Source organism: Aulostomus chinensis, chromosome 23, assembly GCF_037954235.1.
Source record: "Aulostomus chinensis isolate RoL2024-O1b breed Wild chromosome 23, RoL_Achi_v1.0, whole genome shotgun sequence".
Classification (NCBI taxonomy): Eukaryota; Metazoa; Chordata; class Actinopteri; order Syngnathiformes; family Aulostomidae; genus Aulostomus; species Aulostomus chinensis.
Window position 1 is genome coordinate 11,794,993 of NC_141342.1, and position 20,265 is coordinate 11,815,257.

Consider the following 20,265-nt stretch of genomic DNA (forward strand, 5'->3'; position numbering starts at 1 on the left):
GTCTGGATTGAATGGTAAAAGAGGGCCTTACAAGTAACAGTAAAAGTTTCATTCATATCAGTTTATCCTTCTTTTTTAATATAAATAGCAGTGCCTTCACAACGTCTTAATGTTCAAATAAAATTTGATGTAGCCGAGTAATAAATTTATATGGCATGTTTAATTCTTTATGTTTTTATGACCTATTTTATAAATCCCTTTGCTGGTCTTACACCTGAAGTCTCATCTGTGAGACAAATAAAGGATTATCTCATTTTAAACCAAGCTTTCAACTGAGCTGTGACAACCACAAGCCAAAATACAATAAACATTTTACTGACACCAACAGATCCGGATGATAAATGTCTTTCAATCCCCACAATTCAAAGACATCCTTAACAGTTGAGGTTCTTCGCTTAAATAAATGGGACCCTTTTCTTCCGCTGTAAATAATACATTGTCTCAGAAAATGTTGCCATTCTACGTTCACCGATGCAAGAACAACCTCAATAACTTTTATGGTTGCTCACGGAGCTAGAAAAAGAACAGGAAAAAGGAACAGACACCATATTGACCCAGAAACTCCAGACACACACATGAATTTAGGGTTTATTATTGTAACCATAACAATAAGGTGGATCTCTCTTTATTTTGACCATCAATTCAATCATAGTTGTTCTTTTTATCACAGGCAATAGTTATAATAGTGCACTTTTTATATTTAAATTATGATACAGACATTTCTTTTTTTTTTAAACACCTTATTCTACTGACCCTTATGGATGGAGAATAGTTTACAATCTTAGCCACAGTTGGGTCAATGAAAGTGAAGGTGATGAGAACTGATGATGGTGAGCAATCATAAAAGTGACAGTGAGGCAAACGACTTCCAACAGTTTCTCTTGTGCTGATGATGGCTACACAACATGTGAAGGCAGACAGACGGGTCAAAGGGACAAGGCATAATAAAAAGCAAGAGATGAAGCTAATTAGCAAGCATTCCGTGTGTGTGGGTGAGAGAGAGAGAGAGAGAGAGAAAAAGAGAGAGAGAGAGAGAGAGAGAGGAGGAAAAAAATGTTGCGCCTGCGACGGTTTGGTCGTGTTATAATCCATTTTAGTATTCCTGGGTCAGTCACACATCTCGGCAGTAAACCTGATGAAGGCTCCTTATATAATCAGCTCAAAATGCATCCTGCTGCAAAGTTTTCAGCCCGGCGTTTCGCAGCCATCATCCACCGTTCTCCCACACGGGTACAAAAGATGATAAAAGAGAAAGGAAGATGATTGGAGGAGTAAGATGGAGAGCATCCTGCTGCCCTAAGTCCTTCTTCTGAGTGGAATGAAGCGTTCAAAACTAGTAATGAGGAAAAAATATACAACAGGTCCCTCGATGGAGAATTCTTGATGTGTAAATAAATACATGACACAAAACACATGACCCAATAACTTAAATAAATAAATAAACATAAATAAATAAATATGGAAATCAATGGAACTGTCTCTCTGAAAACATTCTGCACTTTTGTTGCATATTGTGCTGTATGGAAGACTGGTGATGAACATCAACTAGTCTGACAGAGTACTGGAGTAATACTACATGACTGTTCAAGTCGCTATCTCTGCTTGCAGAGCGGCGTGACTCTCCGTGAGCGTGGGTGCAGTGATGGACTACTTGGCTTGTTGGTGAACACTGACGTGAGAAGCTTGGAAGGGTGGGGTGGGGGTTTGGGGTGTTAAGGAGACGCTTGACTTGCTTCCCGTTTAGAAGTCTTGTTCAACAAGGAACTGACATCGCAAGCTTTGTAAGTCCGGTATCATGAAAATGTCCAGTGACGAAACTTCCTCTGGTTTTTTTCTTCATTATTTTCGTCGGAGTCAGTACATGAATACTATGGCAATAAGAGACAAGCTGGGCAAGAACGGTGGTGTCTGTCTGATCCACAGGCCAGGAATGCTCTTCTCATTCAATGTGGGCACAAACAGCTGTGATGAGGTTCATGGAAATATTCACGCATAGTGGTATTTTTCCACAGAGTAATGTTCATATTTCTGTTGAAATCAAAAAAATACTTTTCTTCAGAGCAAAAGGGGCCCAATGCAAAAAAATCTTAGGTGCATTAGTTCATCTTGTCTCTGAGTAAAAAGAAAATATAAAAGAATCAAAAACCTGTCAAGAAGCCACCGGACAGCTTCGTCTTTCCAGAACTGACGAGTGTTCTCCGTCTTCACTGCTATCACCGTGCTACTGACATCCTCCAAAGAAATATGTAAACCTAAATAAAAACTAAATAAAAAAATATTGTTTTTTTTTTCACATTCACTTATTTAGCTTACTTTGTTGGTTTTCTTTATCTCAGGAGACGACACTGCTGGAATTCTCATGTCCAGGGCGTAGCTTCTCCTGAGAGAATCAGGACCTTTAGTTCAGCTCGTCACCACTCTCTCGCTCTCTCTGTCTATCTGGAGTGGCTGCTAACTCTTAGGTTTCATCTGCTGACATACATCGGTATCTTGCTCATTATGGACTAGCAGTTGCATGTGGCTTAATAGTGATATGAGCGCACTGGTTAATTTGAGGAGTAACCTTGAGAACCATCACAAAACAGTTAAAATTCTTTTTGGTGTCAGATACTGTAGTACAAGGATATGGTAGACTAGCCTATCTGATCAGGTTTCCGTTCTTTAGCAGGCTGATTTGCTGACTGGCATGCACATTAGCACTTCAAAATTCCTAGTTTTGATTTGTGAAGCTGTAATCTATGATGGGTACCAAACTGCTCATTCACATATGGTTTTGTTGTTGAAGGGCGATTCCTCAACGCTTGTTTCTCATTTAAGGGTAGGAATTCTGGTAATCCTGGTCAAAGGATCAAGACAATGCTGGAAAAAAAATAAAATAAAGCATGATGGGGGAGAAGGCTCACTCAATCCTCGTGATGGTCAAGCACCTTCAATAACTTAGTCAAGGAAGAATAGGAATAGCTCTGGCTTGCAGGGATACTTGGAGATGAAGTTATACTGTCTTCGTGTAGTTCAGGCATCCTGCTGCGTGGTTTTCTATCCTACGGCTGAGATTGGGTTCCATTGGAGGACAGCAGTCGGGTTCTCTCTTTTGCCGAGCCTCTGCGCTGCAGAACTCCCCCGCTGCCTCCTATCCCGCCACCATCTGCTCGGTCGCCCCACTCGCACCTGTCGCCCCCACCCTCGGAGCGCCTCGAGTTTTGGCGGGTGGGGGTTCCGTGGGGTCGGCCATTCTTCTCATCTGGGAAGGGATCAGGAGAAGAGAACAGGAAAGTCACTCTTACGTAGACGTGTTACAGTGTCTGTGGTCAGAATTAAATTAAAAGGTTATACAACACATTTGTTATTAGAGACAGAAATAAGAACGTTGTGCAGTTGGCAATTTGTATAATAATGATGATACTGTAATTTACTGGGATAAATGCTGCTCAATGACAAATAGTTAATGGCTGTCTGCACTATAGATGATGGGTGAAACAATAATATTAGAAGGGCATTCACAAAAAAGCAGAGAAATTACATTTTACAGCCTCCACATCAAAGCAACACTTAAAAGAAATTGAGAACAGCTTCAATAAAAACAGATACAAATCTAATAAAAAAGCTCGGCTGTCATTTGAAGGCATATATTTAACAGACTGCACTGAAACTTTCACATCCTCTAAATCGCAGCGCACCACAAACAAAAAGACAGTACAATGATAAATTTCTTAAATATACTCAAATCAAAGAGAAACAGATTTGATTCCTGCTTTTACTGGAGTTTGTGATCATTCTTACCAGATAGAGCTTGCACCATGGGTTGATCATGGGAGCTGAGAAGCTGGGCTTGAATCGTCTCCACCACTCGTCTGAACCTGCGACTTGGACCTGAACAGGCACAGAAGTAAACAAATGTTAAGTGACGCACATACAGTATAAATACAATAACATCTCGACCCACCTACACCTCCACCCCCAAACTAGCACAACGGGCACTTTTATGAAGTGTTTGTGATGTTTATGTGCCTACTAATTGTGCATTACATATTAGGTACCCTGACCTGTTGGCAATGATACTTAATATTCTGAGCCAAAATCAAAACTTGATTATTTTCACACATTAGTTTGTGGGTTTGATGCTATTTTTGGATAAAACCCAAGTAAGGGCATTACAACACATTAGTGTCTAATGCCTGCAAAATACTGTCGTTATAAACAGGAAAAAGGAATTTGATTTAATCTAAAACAATTAGACGAGATCATGTTTATTAGCAGCATTTAGTGCTTGCAATGGGGCTCATTTGAATGTGTTAGTATCTTAACTTAAGAAGGCAAAGCAAAATCTTAATCAGGAAAAGGAAGAGAAACATGCCTGATATTAGGGTGAACGTCACACTGTAGATTCCCGTCTCCCTCCTGCCCTCCCTCTCGGTCCTCTCTCTGTCCCGCTCCCTCTCGCCCTCTGAGAAGGCAATGTCCACTTGGAACTTGACGGGCTTCTGGAAGACGGAGGGGCCTCCGGAGGACTTGTATTCGGCCCGGAAGCTGGTCTGGGAGAGGACGCTGTGACTGAGCGACGGGATCTGTGTGGTGGGGAGAGAGAGAAGAAGCAGAGAGACCGACAGACTTACAAGGCGGGAGAGGTATGGGGACCAACGTGAGTATAGGGAGACAAAGGGTGAGGGTGAGGACAGGAGAGAAAGAGTGAGCCGTTGGCGAAAGCAAAGTGATCCATCAACATGCCACGAGTGAGCAAGACTGAAATAAAGAGAAAACTGAAATCATGACAGAAATGAAGTGCGTACAATATGAGAGTGAATGTGAGCTCCCAGCAGCTTTGCCAGAGAGTGCCGTGATTTCTGCAAACAAGCTGGTGAAGCTGTGAGAGGCGTAAACGACACGCAGCATCAGGTACTCACAGACAGGAAGGCGTGGACGATGTCCGCTTTGACAGAACTCAGTGGTTTGTCTCTGATCACCACAAAGATCTGCTCCTCTTTTTCCAGTCCGATGAAGTTCCCAAACCATGACTTCTTAGCCAGCCTGAGAGTCACACAGAAAATGCAAATGTGAAAATATTTTAAAAAGAAACACAAAACAGGAGAAACACAGCAGGATTTTTTCGATAGGAGCAACTCATCAGCAGTAATCCATCTCCGAAAGTTCCGACTTACTCTGGGCTGGATTCTGGTGTCAGACTGGACATGTCTTCTGATGTAGGAACTAACAGAGACAAATTACTATAATTACATTTGGTGAACTCCATAAGATCATTAATTAGACACTAGATGTCAAGACTCATAGACAAAATAAATATAGAATCAAAGTTTGAAAACTGAAACTCACTGATGCCCATATTTGTCGAATTGTTCCATACCTGTCAACGTCACTCCAAAAATCTAGTTCAGACATACCAAGCCCCCTCACCTTGCAGTTTGCGGCGGTGAAATCGAGGGGAGCCCAGCAAGTTGTTCTTAAAAGAATTGAGGCGAGTCCTCCAGTGGGCTGAACTGCTGGCAGCCATGCCACTTCCCCCTCCTGGGCTGGAGGGCGGGGTCAGCGACAGTGAGCCCACCCCTCCCCCTCCCTCCGCCCTCGAGGATGATGAGGACGAGGAAGAGGAAGGCGGGGTGGAGGAAGGGTGGTGAGGGTGGTGGACAGGGGTGCCCAGGGGTGTGGGCAACGGAGAGCCCTGGGGAGTGACCTGTGGCACAGAGTGGGTAGAGTTTGGGTAGAAGCTCTTAGTCACTGACTTTAGGACAGAGGACGAAGGGAAGAAGAAACGGGGAATGGGTGAGAGGAGCGGAGAAGGGGAGGGTGAGCGGGAGGATGGGTTGTGCAGAGGCAGGGATTTGATGGGCTGTAGGTGGGGTCGGTCAGCAGGTCCCTTGGTAGGCAAGGTCTGGGTCTTTGGATGGGGGGGGGCTTTGGGCTTGTCATGAGCCCGTGCTGAGCGAGGAGTAGTGGCGCTTCCCTGTTTGGGCTCCTTTGTGAGGGGGGTAGCGGTGGCAGAAGTGACGTCTGATTGGCTGAAAGTGAAGATGGGGCTTTGATAGGACTGGGGAGTGGGTTTTGTGGGGTGGGGTGGGGATGGAAAACAAGAAAGAGAGGGGATGGAACATAGAGAAAGAAGGATGGAAATGAATATCATGCTGCATGACAGAAGAGTGCATCTTGTGAGCGGTGAAAAGTGTCAAATGCATTTCTACCACGACCAACACATAACACCACATTAAGGCCTGTTTGGCAGTGACTGAGTTGTATATGCAGTGACGTAGGACAGTGGCAGTGAAGGGGTTACTGTAACTGCTGGCAGTTAATGCCTCTACGAACTATTGGTGGTTTTAGTAAAAATTTGAACACCATCCAAAAAAAGCAGAAAGTATGCTGTGATAATTATATATTCCAAATATTCTATATTTAATTCATGCAAGAATGTAGAAGAGAAGTGACATGAGGACAATAGAAAACTATGACAATGCAACACAAACCTCGGTGAAGCGAATTCTAGGATCTAGCTTTAGAATAATGTGTAAAAGGGATTAGAGGAGCTTGATAAATGGAGGTTTACAGGGATTGTGATGCAGATTAATGTATGGGTGGGCTACATATTTGGCATACAACATTACATGTTATGAGTTAAACATGATCCAACAGAATTACAATTTTATTATTGTTAAAACAAATATACAAATGACAAAACACTGTTATATCATTTATTTTAAGTTTAGGGAAAGATTTGGTAATATATATCTATCATCATACAATGTGATGTGTTTCGCTTTGGTAATGGAAGAGCAAGTTACAATACACACACTGCTATGTAGACCACTACTGGAATGCAAATCATACGGACTGTAACTGTTGAAACACACATATGAATGTCACATAAATCATAAACTGGGACTTGATGTAAATTAAAAGAAAAAGATAAATAATATGAATCCATGTTGCAGTGCAGGTAATTACACTATCAACAGCTGTGCGTGTAGAGAGTATTAATGTTGGCCAAGAGGCCCTTACCCTGGGACTGCTGAGAGGACTGGATGACAGACCAGTGGATGCTCCACTAACTGAGCGAGACCTGAGAAAGAGACATGTTGTATTAAATATAATCATGACTATGCATGGCCACTCACCACATGGTATGTAGAGTTATGAGTAAGCTTGATTTACTGTACCTCTGGCTGTGTGCAGCTGTGTCCAAGGCCCTGCGAGGAGGGGTGGGAGACCCCTGCTCAGTAACACTTAGCACTTCCAAGCTCTTCCTCTCCGGGCGGCAGCGTCCGTGACGTGTCAGCATAGGAGAGTCCACACGCTTCCGAGGAGGGTCTGCTGTGGAATATCACCAGAAAGTCATCACAAGTTTCAAACCAATGTCAACGTTCATCTGTAGCAAACAATAATCCAGAACAATCATTCATTTATGGTCATATCCATGTGAGGCTCCAGACTCACAGGCTGTAGTACCAATCCTACTCAGAATCCAACATTTGGATAGCAGCTCCCTTCCTTCAGAAGATACCTCCTGCCCTCTAGAGACTGACCTACGTCATTGCGTGGAGGCAAGTCCTCATCCTCATAGCTGGGGTAGCGCTCTTTCCTGTCCAGCAGTAGGTAATAAATCATCTTCTCCTGGTTCTCTCTGGGTAAAATAAAAGAATGGAGGAAAGTCAGTGAGGAGGTGGTAAAATGTGAAAAAAGAATTGAGAATGGAGTAGTTTGTTAATGAGGCAGACAATCCTGGTTAAAGTCTGCTTTGGGGAAGTGGCTTTACCACACTGCCAGGCCAGTGGCTTTAAACAAGATCCTTTCTAATAGAGACAAAAGCTGATGATGGCCGATTCCTTTATGGACAGAACATAAATGGACTTTACTGATGACATCCTTATCTAACATTCGTTTAAAGCAATTTTTACTGGTACAGACTTTTTATAGCCCAACAGAGTTCATTTGAAGCACTTCATCTGTGATTTATTATACTTCTAAACACAGACACACCGCACCTGAGTGCTTCTTAACTTTGATCTATATGAGGAAGATTTCATCATTTTGGCCAAGACATGAAAGTCAATCATCATGAACCTCATCCTAGCTTCAGTCTTTTAACCCTGTCAGTCAACTGGACTCAGAAAAGGACATTCACATGGTTTGATCCCTTCATCCAGCACTTAAAATGTCTGTCCATTCTACATGCAGATTAATAAAGATTAAATGCAGAAACAAATTCAGAACAACAACGATGATGACTCCTCCCCTCAAATCCAAAACAGCAGTCATAAATAATGCCATCTTGTGTTTTTCTTGAAAATTTTGTCCCTCTTCATAGGTAAACAAGACAGGAACTCTGTGAAGCACAAACCTCAGCCAACATCATCGAAACAACAAAAGAAAAATTAAGTAGTTTTCGCTTTGCTATATTAAGTGGATCTGTCCCAAAATATAATGGGTTATTTCTTGCAACAAGCCTCCTCTGTTCTGTAAAAATCAGCCCAAGGCAGTAGTATTTGTGTAATCAAGTTGACAGATGGACAGACAAACAAAGAAAAGTCCAGAGAAAACATAACCCGCCTTAGGAAGGTAATGAGGTGGACAAAAGTACCCAAACAACGATGTCTAATGCAACGACACAATGGAGTAGTGACAGGAATGCTCAGTGATTAAGGGATGCAAAACAGTCACCGCAATCAAATTGAATTGTGAAAGACCTGAATCATCCTCTTGCTACTATAGAGTCAACACACAAATAAAGGGTAAAGCAATAGTGTATGGCAAGCTGCACTGCATTAAGGTGTAGAGAAGTTTTTGGCTTGTATACTCATGGTACAATGGAACTCATAAACACATTCATCATGACTTGAAGTTGGAAACAAAAAAGCTTACTCTTCACATTGTAAGTCACGTGTGAGCTTGACTCGGTCCCGGAAACAGCCCAGTGAGTGCATGCTGTCCAACACATCTGGGTCCAGCTCAGTCAGGGACAAGATTCGTCTCACACACACTCTCCTGGGGGGAGGTTGTTCAGGACATGGCTCATTACGACCACCCCTAAGAGATGTGAGTAACACGAATATAACATTTGCAACTGAGTAAGTTGTAGTGTCCCATAAAATCAGAATTCCATTCAAGAGTCAAGTATTTCAAGTGAACATATACTCACAGATACCAGGCGTGTTTCTGAATGGTCTCTAGCTGTAAAAAGGAACAAGACAGATGGGGACATTAGTTTCTACAGTCTGTTAACAGCCAGAATGGCTACAGAGCTGTTCTGTGAAAACACTTCACACCAGATCCCTTTTTTACATGCGATAAAAGATAATTCATCAGTTTGGAAAGTGTATAATCAATGTTGAGAACATAAGAGAAAAACTTGTACCAATAAGTGTGCCAGGAAAAATACTGAACTAGTTTAGCTCATTTCTGGTGGTGAAAGCCAAAATCCTAGTGTGTAGAATATTTACCAACAGCATTAGACTGGTATTTTTTACATTGCAAATGGGAGTCTGTATGTGTGATCATGGCAAAATGTGGTCCAAGAGACACCTACTGTAACGGGAACAACCCCATGTCTGTCTCTTTGTGGACACATTAGTCACTGCGATAGAATTAAACCATGCAAGATGCTGTCTTTAAATTACAGGTGTGTAAATGATATCACAATGAACCCCAAGTTTGAAGGTGAGTGTTGCCTGACCCGTGCAAAACCCATCCATTACAACACCCAGTGTCTGACAGGGGTCTGAGCACAGTCCCATACCGTGAGCCTCTTTTCAGGGTTGACCTCAATCATGCCCTTGAGCAGGGACTGGCAGTCTGGAGGGATGAAGTGCGGCATGTGAAACACCCCACTCTTCACTTTCTCCAAGAGCTGGCGTAAATTGTCATGGTCAAAAGGCAGGGCGCCCTGGAAAAGAAATAGAAAGAAGGAGGAAAGACCAAAGAATAGAAAACAAGATGTGGTCAATAAGCTGGGAAAAAAGCGAGAATACACCAGAACAGCAAACATATGAGGAGACGCTCAGGTATGAATCACTTTGCACTTCAAGCCTGAAAAATGAGACGGAGCCTTACCACCAGTAGAGCAAAGAGGATGACCCCACAGCTCCACACATCTGCTCTCCGTCCGTCATATTTCTCTCCCTACAAAAGACAGAATCACCATGCATTTATTCACCATCAAAAATACAAATATGCACTTCATGACAATGAGACATTTGTATTGGAATGGCTGATATTATCATTATCAAGTAAGCTACCAATTCTTTGACTCATCGTTTGGTCTGGAAAGAAAGGTAAAAAAAAAATATCCAAGACCTCAAAGAGATGTCAACAAGCGACTTGTTATATCGAAAAGTTTATTATAATGTAGGATAAACAAACTAAGACAATTTTCAGCTTTCAGTTCCTCAAACTACTATATGTTTTGTTTTAACAAAAAATACAAAAAGGTTTATTCATCAAAATGGCCACTAAATGGCCACACTCAATCTGGTTAAAATTAGCACAATGAAAACAAATTAAAACACACCGCATGACAAGATTTTCCATTCTTTTTAAAGTATTTTTCATTCTTTAGAATCTATAGGAAACATTATTTTGTTTAGCTCAGACAACCTTTATAAAATAGAAAATATTTATTGGCACGAAGAATAATTTATTAAAATACAGGTCCCACCATTCGGGGAGAGCACAGCAAGAGCTTAACACTTACTCGTATAACTTCCGGGCAAGCGTAATGTGGGGATCTGAAATTAAAGAGAGATTCGTTACAAGCAGCATTACCTCGCTTCTAATTTTGGAGTAGTAATGTTAGTAAATGCACAATGTGCAATTTAGTGGATCTACATTGACGTATGCATAAACCCACAATGCACACTTGTACTCACCCACAGCTGGTCTCTAACAGACTGTCTCCCACCTGCAGGGACGCCATGCCAAAGTCAGCGATACGGATGTTGTTCTTCTCATCCAGGAGCAGATTCTCAGGCTTCAGGTCTCTGTGACTGCCAGCAATACAGCAAAAACTATCCTCAGTTCAAGTACAGTGACTGGGACATGCCATTTTATTTGTGAGCGACTCTGATACGAGGGGTAAAACACAGGACACTAGCACATTCGCATCAGTTAAGTATAATATTATTGTAAATTAATTGACATGAAACAAGAGATTTTTAACCAAGACTGGAGCAGAGATGGATAGACATAGGTTTTAACATGGGGTGAAAACATGGTTCACTCACATTTCGACCAGCACATTCCAGTACGTTTCATGTGCGCACATTCTCCGAAAACCAAAAGAAAAAAAAACCCCAACACATCAAATATTTACCAGAACTGAAATGAATGACATGCTGTGTGGTTTGATTATTGTCAAATCTGTCATGATGTCTGTTTTGAGAATTACGAGCCAGTGTCTAGTAACTGAAAGCAGCACTTCCACACTTTCAAAAAACTCTACCTTTGAGTGAAAGACACTTGTGAATACACAACACCTGGGGGGCCTTTTTTTCCCTTCAGGACAAAAGCCTCCAAATAAATGAAGTCAGCTGTGAAGTCAGAAGCAAGAGTCCTTTAGGCCCTGCCTAACAAGGCCTCATCTCAGAGTGAAGTCATCTTCTAAAAACATAGGTTTTAAATTACATTTTAGGACAGCATTTACAGCAATATGACGCCAGCATGCCTTTGATGGTAGCTTGGCTTATTTGAGCTACCCAGCTGAGATGAGATAGTTGGCCTAATGATGCCTCACAAATATCAAACTTTTTTTTTTTTTTAATGGTAACAGGGTTACATTGTTTGTTTAGGTAAATTGAGATTTTGAGGATACTGCCTTCAAACAAGAGCCTTCAGAGTACAGTTTGAAGACATCTCAATGGACTGGTAATAGCAGTTTGATGTCCCCAATGTCATGCTAGACACCCTCCTGAGACAGATTTTACATGTTTTGAATGCACCCCACCACTCTATGCATGACCCAAGCCCAAGACTGACAGAAGTCTTTGTGAGAACTAACCAGATGGAATGACTGTGGCAGAAATCCAAAGCAGAGATAATCTGCCTGAAGAACTTCCTGGCCTCTTTCGGAGTCAGGCGGCCTTTCTTTACCAGGTAGTCAAACAGTTCTCCTCCTGACACGTGCTCCAACACCAAGTATCTGCAGACGTAACAAGACAACTGTTCTTAACTCTGACAGATAACAGAGGAGAACTATTTATGAAAAGTCGGGAACCAAATCATGTTTAACTGACAGTTATGAAGAGATTCAATAGCCACAATATTGAGCCATTTCAAATTCATCTTTGTTAAGTATTCATGTTCAGTCAGTCAACCTGCCTCTCCAGTAGCTGTTTTATAAATGTTGAGTATTTTCCCAAAAGAGAAGTCAAAAACAGACTAATTGTGGGGGGGGGGACATTTAGTGTTTGAGACAGCAGATCATTAAAGTTGTATATCTGTCAATCTCACACCAAACTCAGCACATGCAGATGGCAATGGACCCAGTTATTCAGCTTCTTTGAACGCGAAAGGAACTCACAGATACTTGTTATTCTCGTAAACATCATGCAGCTTCAGCACATGCGGATGCTCAATCAGTTTCAGAATGGCAATCTCCCTCTCAACCTGGTCAAACAGAGATAGAGATAAAAAAGAGAGATACAATCAATTGGCTATAGCAAATCAGCAAACACAGTCACTTCATTAATCCACACAGAAAATAAAACTAAAGATGGAGCATTGAGGTACGGCATAATAGCGAGCGACAACTTCAACATACTGTACCTTCATCAAGACTGACTCCGAAAGCTTCTCCCTGTTGACTATTTTGATTGCTACCTTCTGACCTGTAATACAGTGGACGCCAAGCTTGACCAGTCCTGAGAGACACAAGGAAAAACCGACAGATGTAGAGACAAACATAAAATACACAGAGGTATCATGACTACATTTTTTTTATTACTTTATGGAAAAAAATATGTTTCTTCTACTTACCTGTCTGTCCCTTTCCCAGTGTTTTTTCCAGCCGATAAGGCCCGACATATTGAGCGGACTGACTTAGAGACAGTTCTTTACTCATACTGCTCTTACTGGAGGCTAATATACTACAACTACTACTGCACTCTGGTTATTGCAATTACTGTGATATTATACAGCTTTGTGGCATACAAGCTAGGGATCAATTCACTCTATATTTCACTGCTACTCTTAAGTTACGGGCTATAAAAAGGTCTCACATCTGGATGATGACTAACATTCTTCGTTTGATCCTAATTAGCAAGATTTTTGTTCTGCAGCACAATAAACATTAATAGCATTGATATCAAACACAAAAGCCTATATGTGGAAGCTAAACGCAGAGAAACTGAGATGACATGTACATTACTAGGCTATTTTATGCGTTAAATACAGACCACTAAAGGTAAACATGACATAGTTGCCAGACTAATGAGTTTTACCACATTACATTAGCTAATTTGAAGCGTCTTTTCACATATTTGACATTAACATTATATGACGCTTAATAAGCAAGATAATGCACATTTACAGCCTTAAACAAATAGGGTTTTCCACTTCTGGTTGAGTAGTCATGTGAATGTTAGCAGTGATAAATTAAATCAGTTTTATCCTCCCTGTCAGGCCTATTTTACAGGTGCAACAACATGCTATTTTAGCCTCGCCGCCGCTCTCCCACACAGCAGCGAGGCTAGCTTTAGCCTCAACGCCTTGACTTGACCAACGGCCGTCGCTCGTGCGCCGCCTGTCAAAAAAACCGACACCTACTGAAGTTTTTGGCCATCGAGAAACGGTAAAATTTATCAGACGGTCGCCACATTCTTATAATATTTCGAGGTGAAACGCGTACTCCTCGCAAAACAACCATTTTTTTACGTAGCGTAGTCCTCCCCCTCCCTGTCTATCCCCGTCTCTACATCCCTGCAAGTAGCGTATCACAGCATCTTCTCCTTTGGCGTGTCCTCCTCCCTCGCCGGCAGGTGCAAAAACACAGATATCCGCAGATAAACCCGCACTAATATCGACTGCCTTATTCCCCCACCTCGCTCCTGATTATAGTTCACACAGGGTAATAGGCCCTCCGTAATACACTCCCTTCGGTTTTCTTGCCGTAAATCGATATTTTCTCTCTCCTCTTCCTTCCTTCCTTCGTCTCACTCGCATCAGCATCCGGGTCCCACTCCCTCTCCATCCTCTCTCCCCTGCTCCCCCGCCCTCCTCTTCGCGATCATCTTCCGCTTGTCTCTGCATTCACCTCATCACGGGCCGCGGTGCGTGCTCCCCAGTGCTGCCTTCCATCAAAGGCATTTGTAAACATCCCCACAGGGAGCGCACGGGAGCGGGGATGCTGGTTAGCAAGGTCCGGGTCCTTCATAAGCGGTACTCTTGTTTCCATTAGAACCGATGTTAGGTGTAAAATAACAGATATGGCCAAAAAATAATGATAAAAAAACGCATTGCACACTTTGTGACGAGTGTTTTTCTTTCATTCAGCAGCACATTTTTGAAACTCACAGCAAATCGGAGGTCTCCTCCAAATCTTTAAATAAGGGATGCACTATATTTAATACTTTGCTGATATCGTGTATGCTAATATTATACAATTGTCCCATAGCCTAAATTTGATATATCTCATCTTAGAAAAGAAACATTTTTCTTGATTTCAAAAACATAAGGCCATAAATCAGTTGTTAATCACATTGTTTCCTCATCATCTGACATCTGACTGCTTTGTAATGTGAAAACCTTGCACGTCCTTATGTTAAATCAAGTGTAATTTTATTTTAATTCCCATCTTACGATATGTGTTCTGGATTTTAATCTTTTTTCCTTAATATTCTCTTAAAGCATGATTTCATTGTTCTGCTTTCTTTGTTGTAAAGCATGCTGAGCTGCAAATTTTGTATGAAAGCTGTGATACTAATAAAGTATTTTTTAAATTTAATTTAATGCTTCTGAGTTCAATTTAGTTGTGTGATTTTAAATGCTATTTTTTTCCACTTCCAAAGGGACTATATAAATAATAATCTTCCCTTGTAGTCATGTTAAACTATTACCAATGCTGAAAAAAATGGTCTGCATCGCTAAAATACTGTGCCTGATGATAACGGTGCCTTTTTAAACATAACTGCATGGAGGGGAGAAATACAATTTATTTCCCTCTGAAATATGTTATATTATGTTTAAAATAGCATAAAAATACGAAAGTAACTAAGCACTGTACTTTAGGAGAGTATCTGTAAATTGCAAATGCAGATGCATCTTAAATGAGTTGGGGTTATGATCTGTATTAATATGCCTTTATATCCTTATATAACTCTTATATAATGGCCTCATTCATGGCAGACATTTTGATACGTCAGCGGGAAAAGCACTGTCATTACACATGTTATTATCATTTCCTACTATGACAAGTCCTGCTTGTTGTTTCATATGAAAAAGTGATCCAGTGTAGTGCTTTCTACATTTACTCAATGCGAAACACTGTGTAAATAAAAAGATGTATGTGGATCTGTAAATTAGGTCACATTTTGACGAAGGTTTTTGATCAGTTTTGGTGGGATAATAACGAGGTACATTTTCTATGTTTTGTTTTAAAAGGACAGATATTTTTTGTCATTGTATATCTAGAAAAAGCCTATTGATTGCACAGTCTTAAAATATGATTATAAAGTAGACAAAATATCATGAATTCTAAACTTGTCATCGTGAACAGTTACGGAGAAAGAAAGTATGCAGAGCATCCAGGAGCGAGGACCAATGGACATTTAACCGGACTCAAAGAGAAAACGTTGATGACTCCTTACCCATCACACCCCCTCATCTGGAGAGGAGACTGAAATGTACCGGATGCTGATTCAAATGAATCGCATAGACATGGCAATTTAGAAAAAAGGGAAAAAAAAGATTAAGTAGGACATTTGAATATACGGTATCATCTGTAAAGAAAAAAAAATCTCTAAAATCTGAGTGTGAAATGTCGGGTGTGGGTGGATAATTCCCCAAAGCCCATCTTCATCTGTGCCAAGCTGGCTGATTTGCATGCAGCCAGAAGGATTTGTCTCCAGCCATGGAGCTGAAATAGAAAGGAGACAACACTCATCCTGTTTTATAGTTTGTTCTGATGGGACTAAAATTATAGTCACAGATCTGTTATACCTTGCTATAGAAAATGAATAAAGGTGAATAACATATATATGGGAAAATCCTGCTTTGTTTGTTGTTTTATTTCAAGACTTGTCGGATTTAGAATAAGATTATGGTGATGACAAGAGAATCCACGGAGTTTACCGACAACTGACCAACCAAGAGACAAAGTAGGAAAGAACTTTTTGACCTCAAAATTAAGTTTGACTTATTAATGCACACCTTTTCCTCCCATCGCTACTGAAAGTATAAAGCACTGTGGATGACTCCTCCGGGTCTAATCTTTGGGCATTCCTACAATCCCTGTTGCCAGAGCTCAGACAGGAAAAGGGACATTAGACTGCTCAGTGCAGGTATTAATGTGAGGATTAAGTGTGAGATTAACTCAATTTAATTCCATTCAGAGTAACTGCTCTATGTAAGCTCATGCTCAGTTTCGAGCGGAGTTGCAAAACCCAATACAATCTAAACATTATAACTGTAAAAATATACATTTCCAAACAGCTGTCGTAAGAACAGGACGTACCTCATTTTTATGATAAAATATCTGTATTTTTTGCTCATAAAATCTTACAGTGCATGGATTATTCATTTCTTGTGGAATTATAACATTTACAAACACAACTGACACAAGTATCATCACCCCTCTTTAGGTTTTCAGATGGTTCAGTCCAGTGAAACAAACCAGTGATGCTGTCAAGGTGAGAGACTTGAAGCTGTGATTTAAAGACACAAAATCAGATATGGTAAACATGACAAGACAGAGTATTTTTTCAAAAACATTAGAAAGGCATTAAGTATTTCAGTGTCTCTGGAATCAGTGGACTGCTAGTTAGCTTAGCCATAAATTGTTGCAGGTGGGAAGTGTTGGCATACCTCAATCAAAAATCCTCAAATACACTTTTCTCCAAAATATTGTTTGTCTGCATTAATATAACTAGGGTTGTGTGACTTACTTATTATGAAATGACAATTTAAAAATTGGAGCTATCATAATATTGGAATCGTGCACAGCTGGAGCTACTTTCCTGATTACAGTGCTTTGTCTCACCAACTCAAAAGCGTCATCCTAACTTAAAAATGTTTGTTAATGACTAGAAGAACAACTTCTAACTACTTATTACGGCTGACTTTGAGAGGGCTTATGAGTATGAGTTACTTCTGACCAAACTAAGATCCCAAACCTTGTCTATTTGATGACTTGAGAGAGCTATGCTAACTTTGCCCATCTTCTAGCATTCATTGTGCTAAGCTAACAGGCGGTCAGCTGGTTCGTGGGTCTCAGCTCCATAATGCACACATCTATCTTCTTGTCAGAATGAATGTTTTTCCAAAAAAAAAAAAAGTTGCCATCTTCTCTTAAGATTGAACACACCATCCAAAGATCTATTATCTATACCTCCTCATCATTTTACTTTATTTTGAATTCTTTTCTGATGAATTAAGCTGATGTGGGAAATTTTGGAGATGCATAAAGTGACACGTGTTTTTATGTTAAGAACAAATTTGCTTTCAAGCTAGTGACTGTTGGCAAAAATGAAAAACTTCAGCGACATCAAAACAGAAGCAACGCTAAGTATTAACTACAACAGCTTATATGCAGAGAGTTGTTGAGTATATAATGTATGTCATATTTCAAGAAAAAGTAATGTCTTGGTTTTCTTGTTGGTATATTACTTTAAAATGTTGTTTTCATCAAGTCCAAACACACAAATATTGATACTTGTTTTTAACCTTGAATGTATTGCATTGTTGTATTTCGACAGGTGTTTGTGTGATCTTACATATTAAATGCATTGAGATGAACTGATGCATCAGGCTCCCTCAGACAGGGTCTTGACGCAGGCGAGGAAAGCGTCTATCAGATCTTTGCAGCCCTCTGCTCCCTTCTCTCTGACACTGAAACACAAAACTAGACTCCCAATCTCATTGCAACATGAAGCTGAGTTCTTCTCCACGATCACCTGAGAGCTTGCATCTGCTGAAACAGGTTACTGCAGTTGAGCTTTAATATTTGACTTTAACTAAGAGCTGCTCTGAGGTGAATTTAGTTTACTGAAGATGACAAGTGTGTAATTTGTTGTCCTCTCTCCACCGGCACTAATCACCATCACACGTGCACATACACTAAATGTTTGTCGCTTGTAATGTGCACGTAACATGAACCAGCAGCCTAGAACGAGCATGTCCCTCTGCAACAGGTCATACATGCTGAAGGCTATTTTCGACCTCATGACTATGAATGCTCTTCAAGTTTTTGTGACTTTGCCAGCCCTCGGTAAACAAGTGCTGCCACGTACGTTAGAGAGGATTTACTGGGAGTATCCTCCTCTAAATCCCATTAGGGGTAATGACCTGTTTACAGGTGCTTGTTAAATGAATACATTGGACATGTTAACCTGACTAAACAGTTGTTAACAGAATCCAGCATGAAAACAAACACAGCTAATAAATCGCTCACCAAAGAACTACTGGCCAATAGTATAATTGCATGTATATTTGGATGAACCTTCATTTTTAGCAACCACAATAACTCCAGCCAAAACTCACCATTTGTTAACGTCCTCTTTGATAACCTGGCATGGCGCTGGCACTGCTTCATTCGAGTCTGGCATCTTGACAGAACAGCTGGAGTCTGTGGAGGTGAGCTAAATGAAGAGCTGCTTAGTTATGAGGGGAAGAACTGAAGGGGAGAGAGGGCGGGAAGGAGGGAGCGAAGGAGGGAGGAGGGAGTGATGGGTGTATGAGAAGCAGTTAAGGAGGGAGAAGTGGAAAAAAAGATTGAATTAAACAAATGTATGAGATTAATCATAATCCATCTGGAATTCAAATTAATGTGAAATTAATCTCTTCTTTTTTCCCGCAGTTCTCTCAGATAATCTGTCCCATTCGGCTACATCCACCTATATAATTCAAGGATTCCTAAACTATTTAATCACTGTTGTTTGTTGTATTGTCTTTCTAATGAATATGCAGATAGATGACCTTTTGAGTGGCCCGTTATGCATTACAATGACCTCATAATGCATCTAAAGTACCCACAACAGGAGAGGTGGCATGGGGCCTTTTTCAGACAAAAGACTCAGAATCCTGATTTTGTTTCACAGTGTTTTGTTGGCTTAAGATGTTGAACTAAGAGTTGTACCATTTCTTTATCCAATACAGTGACAAATTAACATTTGATACGCCATTGCAAATGATTCAACACATTCTGAAAATAAGCAAAAAATTCCGAGATGTAATAGTTTATGTGAATTCTTTTTTCGAGCAGTTGCTCATCCCGGTTTGATTAAATCCAAACAAAGCACATGTCATCAGAAATGTATGCAGAAATACCCTGTACATTTATAAATACATAAAGATAATTGTCCATCGAAGGAACACACAAGAAATGTGCAAAAAAGAAATGGAAGTATATCTCATCAACCACCACGTGAGGTGTATACTATTTTATGAACTAAACGAGAAGTAGAACAAGAAAAATACTTGATATCGTTTTTTTTTTAAGTATTTATAGCTCATCTAGATCAAATAATTTACTTCATCTACTTTCTGTCTAAAGATGGGAGTCAGGTTTGTCATAAAAATTTGGCTGACTCAGCAAAACTTGACACTAAATCACCATACCTATCAGTGCTCATGAAAAAGGAAAGGCAGTTTTTTTCATTTCAGTTTTTTTTTAATTTTACCAAATTTAATAGATCAGATATGAACCGATGTTGATTGTCATGGAATGTCTTTGGGCCCATGTGTAAAAGGGGTCTATCATATGACTAAAATGTTGCTTATAATTTATATTCCTGCGATAGTTACATTTTAGAGCCACTAGAGGGCGACCAATGCTCATAAAATATGTACACAAAGATGGATTACTTGTCTTTTTTGTAAACAAAGAAAAAATACAGCCTTACCGAGAGAGTTCGTTTCACGTATTTTGACATTTTTTTATTAGGGTCTATCTATTTTTTTTTATAACCTTGACATGAGTAGAGGGTGTGATAGGAGATGACGCCAGGTTGACATGATGGTCAGTTCTACTGCAGTTTCTCAAAAACAAGCCAAACAAAAAAATTCCTGTGTCGCTCACCTAAAATATATTTTCAAGAGCGCAGCATCCCTGCCTTC

General features: G+C 40.4%; 1 protein-coding gene across 9 annotated transcripts; it reads right to left on the reverse strand.

Moving 5' to 3' along the window:
- Positions 1–369: 369 nt before the first annotated feature.
- On the reverse strand, positions 370–18,838 carry brsk1a (BR serine/threonine kinase 1a). 9 transcript variants are annotated; one of them, XM_086194979.1, is made up of 22 exons: positions 18,691–18,838; positions 17,925–18,039; positions 16,826–16,856; positions 15,801–16,069; positions 12,763–12,857; positions 12,518–12,603; positions 11,996–12,136; positions 10,869–10,985; positions 10,694–10,727; positions 10,054–10,122; positions 9,740–9,886; positions 9,143–9,174; positions 8,866–9,030; positions 7,530–7,627; positions 7,164–7,317; positions 7,006–7,066; positions 5,410–6,040; positions 5,157–5,205; positions 4,902–5,025; positions 4,355–4,565; positions 3,781–3,870; positions 371–3,253 (listed from the first exon to the last, which is right to left on the reverse strand). In XM_086194979.1, the coding sequence occupies exons 4-22, from the start codon at positions 15,802–15,804 to the stop codon at positions 3,042–3,044; spliced, it is 2,520 nt and encodes an 839-aa protein (XP_086051105.1). In that variant the 5' UTR covers positions 15,805–16,069; positions 16,826–16,856; positions 17,925–18,039; positions 18,691–18,838; the 3' UTR covers positions 371–3,041. The 9 variants fall into 9 exon arrangements, with proteins under 9 accessions (XP_086051102.1, XP_086051105.1, XP_086051104.1 ...); XM_086194978.1 differs by having other exon boundaries at positions 16,770–16,856; XM_086194976.1 differs by lacking the exons at positions 15,801–16,069; positions 16,826–16,856; positions 17,925–18,039; positions 18,691–18,838 and adding an exon at positions 12,973–15,793 and having other exon boundaries at positions 370–3,241.
- Between the last annotated feature and the right edge of the window lie 1,427 nt (positions 18,839–20,265).

Coding starts and splice junctions, on each gene's coding strand:
- brsk1a (XM_086194974.1), bottom strand. CDS start 13,057: ATGAGTAAAGAACTGTCTCTAAGTCAGTCCGCTCAATATGTCGGGCCT. Junction 5,206..5,409: donor TCACCGCCGCAAACTGCAAG/GTGAGGGGGCTT, acceptor TGTCTCTGTTAG/TTCCTACATCAGAAGACATG. Junction 3,871..4,354: donor GACGTTCACCCTAATATCAG/GCATGTTTCTCT, acceptor GTGCCTGTTCAG/GTCCAAGTCGCAGGTTCAGA.